This window comes from Anneissia japonica, unplaced genomic scaffold, assembly GCF_011630105.1.
Source record: "Anneissia japonica isolate Jap-2015-1 unplaced genomic scaffold, ASM1163010v1 scaffold284464_len4239_cov131, whole genome shotgun sequence".
Lineage (NCBI taxonomy): Eukaryota > Metazoa > Echinodermata > Crinoidea > Comatulida > Comatulidae > Anneissia > Anneissia japonica.
Window position 1 is genome coordinate 1 of NW_022752766.1, and position 4,239 is coordinate 4,239.

The 4,239-nt window shown below is 25.4% G+C and overlaps 1 protein-coding gene across 1 annotated transcript; it reads left to right on the top strand.

Moving 5' to 3' along the window:
- Positions 1-6: 6 nt before the first annotated feature.
- On the top strand, positions 7-3,563 carry LOC117122355 (the record flags this gene model as incomplete). The annotated part of the gene is given in 5 exon segments (XM_033267912.1): positions 7-32; positions 1,798-1,821; positions 2,208-2,408; positions 2,758-2,857; positions 3,525-3,563. Coding segments are annotated over 3 exon segments (239 nt in total), but the record flags the coding sequence as incomplete, so codon positions are not given.
- Positions 3,564-4,239: the final 676 nt, after the last annotated feature.

Below are 4,239 nucleotides of genomic sequence, written 5' to 3' on the forward strand. Positions count from 1 at the left end.
ATATGCCGATAAGCAACTGGACCATCTCTATGGTATGTATAAATTTAGCATTTATTTTATAATTACCAATTTTTATTACTATTATTATTATTATTATAAATTAAATATACCACAAAAAATACAGGCACATGATAATGGTTCAATAAATAATCACAAAAAACTAGTGTGTAACCACTAATTTAAAACTACAAAAATATAAAATTTGAAAAAAATTAAATGAAATTATTAAATAGTATAAATAAATTTGATTACATTTATTATAATAATAAACAAATTACAAACCCAACATTGTGTAAAAATTAAAAAACTATTAAATTAAGTGATAAAAATACCTTGTATATTTTTTAACACATGACATTAAGTAATATTTTGGTACGACTTCTCTGACATTTTTGATTTATTTGTTTTAATTCTTCTAATTTGGAACTACAAAAATATAAAATAAATTATTAAAAAGTAGTATAAATTAATTTGATTGCATGTATTATAATAATAACTCAAGGTAAAACTAGTGTGTAACCACTAATTTAAAACTACAAAAATATAAAATTTAAAAAAAATTAAATTAAATTATTAAATAGTATAAATAAATTTGATTACATTTATTATAATGATAAACAAATTACAAACCCAACATTGTGTAAAAATTAAAAACTATTAAATTAAGTGATAAAAATACCTTGTATATTTTTTAACACATGACATTAATTAATATTTTGGTACGACTTCTCTGACATTTTTGATTTATTTGTTTTAATTCTCCTAATTTGGAACTACAAAAATATAAAATAAATTATTAAAAAGTAGTATAAATTAATTTGATTGCATGTATTATAATAATAACTCAAGGTAAAACTAGTGTTTAACCACTAATTTAAAACTACAAAAATATAAAATTTAAAAAAAATTAAATTAAATTATTAAATAGTATAAATAAATTTGATTACATTTATTATAATAATAAACAAATTACAAACCCAACATTGTGTAAAAATTAAAAACTATTAAATTAAGTGATAAAAATACCTTGTATATTTTTTAACACATGACATTAATTAATATTTTGGTACGACTTCTCTGACATTTTTTATTTATTTGTTTTAATTCTTCTAATTTGGAACTACAAAAATATAAAATAAATTATTAAAAAGTAGTATAAATTAATTTGATTGCATGTATTATAATAATAAACAAATTACAAACCTAAAATTGTGTAAAAATTAAAAACTATTAAATTAAGTGATAAAAATACCTTGTATATTTTTTAACACATGACATTAATTAATATTTTGGTACGACTTCTGACATTTTTTATTTATTTGTTTTAATTCTTCTAATTTGGAACTACAAAAATAAAAAATAAATTATTAAAAAGTATAAATTAATTTGATTGCATGTATTATAATAATAAACAAATTACAAACCTAAAATTTTGTAAAAATTGAAAACTATTAAATAAAGTAATTAAGTGATAAAAATACCTTGTATATTTTTTAACACATGACATTAATTAATATTTTGGTACGACTTCTGACATTTTTTATTTATTTGTTTTAATTCTTCTAATTTGGAACTACAAAAACAAAAAATAAATTATTAAAAAGTAGTATAAATTAATTTGATTGCATGTATTATAATAATAAACAAATTACAAACCTAAAATTGTGTAAAAATTGAAAACTATTAAATACAGTAATAAAAATACCTTGTATATTTTTTAACACATTTGTCAATGATATTAATAAATATTTTGGTATGGCCTCTCTGACATTTTTATTTTATTGTTTTAATTGTTAGGTCTTGACAGGGATGAGATATCTGGTAAGTGTGCTCAAATAATTGTTATCTGTTTCTGTAATATTAAATTACATAAATAAGAATTTTGTTAATCTACACCATATTTTTAGAAGGCCAAAGGAGGGTTTTATTTTAAAAAATGAACCATAATTGAAGAGTGAAAAAAACTACAAAGTGGTGTCATACAAATTTAAATGTTCTACAGATTAATATCAACAAAAGATATAGAAAAATAAAATACATAGACTAGATTGAATTCTCCCTCGGATCATAATTGGCTGGCGGTTTGCCTATTGGGAACGTTCCCTCTACCACTTCACAATAAATCAACAACTGATAAGTAAACACTCATCACCAAATCAATGAATACATGTTTGTGTTATACACTCAAGTATTGGTTTTATTTACAGATACAGAGTCGACAAGTGCAATTCGTTCAAGTAGCAGTAGTAGTAGTTTTTCATCAAGTCAAAGGTCATTTGATCCAAACAGTGTAGCTTCCAATTTAGTTATGAAATCTATAAACGTAGTATGTACTGTCATTTCTATTATTGTGTCAACGACCTGGCGAGTAGTGGAGACGGTAGTTGTTGAACCTGTTAAGTTAATTAGTAAGTTCCTATGTTGGTTTTCATCTTAAAGCTTTGTTTACACTATAAAATTTATATGTGACAAATAAATGTCACATAAATGTCATGTCATGTTTTAAATCTTGCCGAGTAATCCAATGAATCTTGAATATATGGGCATGATGATGTAATGTTACATCCATATATGGGCGCACCTGTTACATCCAAATATGGGCGCATCACTTTTATTTGTCACTTAAAATTTAATTGTGTGAACAGGGACAATTTGGTGACATTTGACAATCACTATTCACAAACAAAAAACCCCATTTACATATGATGTAAGCAGTTTTTTTATGTGATACATAAAAAAAGAAATTCTATTTTACAGCCAACAGTATTGAAACCATGTCTTCTTTGGTGTCTTCAAGTTCTTCAAAAAGCAGGTCGTCACATAAAAGATACGATTATCAGCCAATATCAAGTTTAAGGTTAGCAAATAAGGACAAAAAAATATTTTATTTTTTCACATGGGCCACATTTAGTGGCGCTGCAGGCCAAATTTGTCCCACGGGCTGCCTATTGAAAGCCGCTGACATATACCATAGCCTTATAGTATAATCCTACCTTTAAATATACAGTTAGCCCACTCACCAATTTACCTGGACCATAGTGGCATAGTAGTACAGTAGTACCTATACCAGAATTACAATGGCACGAGCCCATCTCAAGGTAAAAGCCCCCCTCACTAATATAGTATAAGGCCACCTACAGGTACAATCCTATCCTTTATTCTAATGTACCTATACCATAATGGCATGGGTATAACCCTACATTTAAGAGACAGCTTGTAACATTGCATCATGGTTCAAAATCACTGTGAGGAGCATGCCCTCCAACCCTACCATCCACAGGTATATTTGCACAGGGTGATGTCACATATTAGCATAATTTATATACTTTTCTGTATGTCTGATTTTTTATTATTTCTCTTTATTGCATACAAAAGAACAAAAAAGAATACAGGTACGATAGTATGCAATAGGAGCCAAGAAAAATAGCCAAAGCTAATCGAGCTTGAGCCCCTTCAAATTAAACATTAATACATATGATAAAATATAAATATAAATTTGGCAATTTTCGTTTCTTTATAAACAGAGAAATATTTAGCGATATAGTAAGATTTGTATCGTCATCGTCATCAACATTTGTATATCAAGAAGAAAAGCATGAAAGAAGAAAAAGAAGAATGGCTCCTTTATGTTGCTGCCTTTTTTTACTGCTTGCTTTATTAGGTTAGCATTTTATAGTTTATTCTTGATATTGTTTTTCCTATGTATTGAATTGTTTGTAATGTAATGTTGAAAATAATAAGAATAAGATTCATATTCACTGTTGTTAGCAGTACTCAAGGCAGAAAACCTAAAAGTTTGCTCTGAAAGTATAAACTAACTACTTAACAAGCTTACTGTAGGCACAACTGCACATCACTACACTATGTCCCTGCAGTTTAGGGCATACAAGTCTGCTATCACATAATTCAAAGGATTGTTGAAAACACCAAATCTGTAACATTATTTTATATATTATTCAGCATAAAGATTATCATATCATTTGTTAGAAATAACTTAATTTATTCCTGACATGTTTTCTTAATATTATTTTAATCTGATAAGTTTATGTACATCTTATTTCAATCCTTTCTTTTTTTGTTATCCTAATCTTAGTCTTATTTTAATCCTATATTATTGTAATCATATTTTAATCCTATATTATTTTAATCTTATTTTAATCCTATGTTATCATAATATTATTTTAATCCTATATTATCTTAATCTTATTTTAATCCTATATTATTGTAATCCTATTTTAT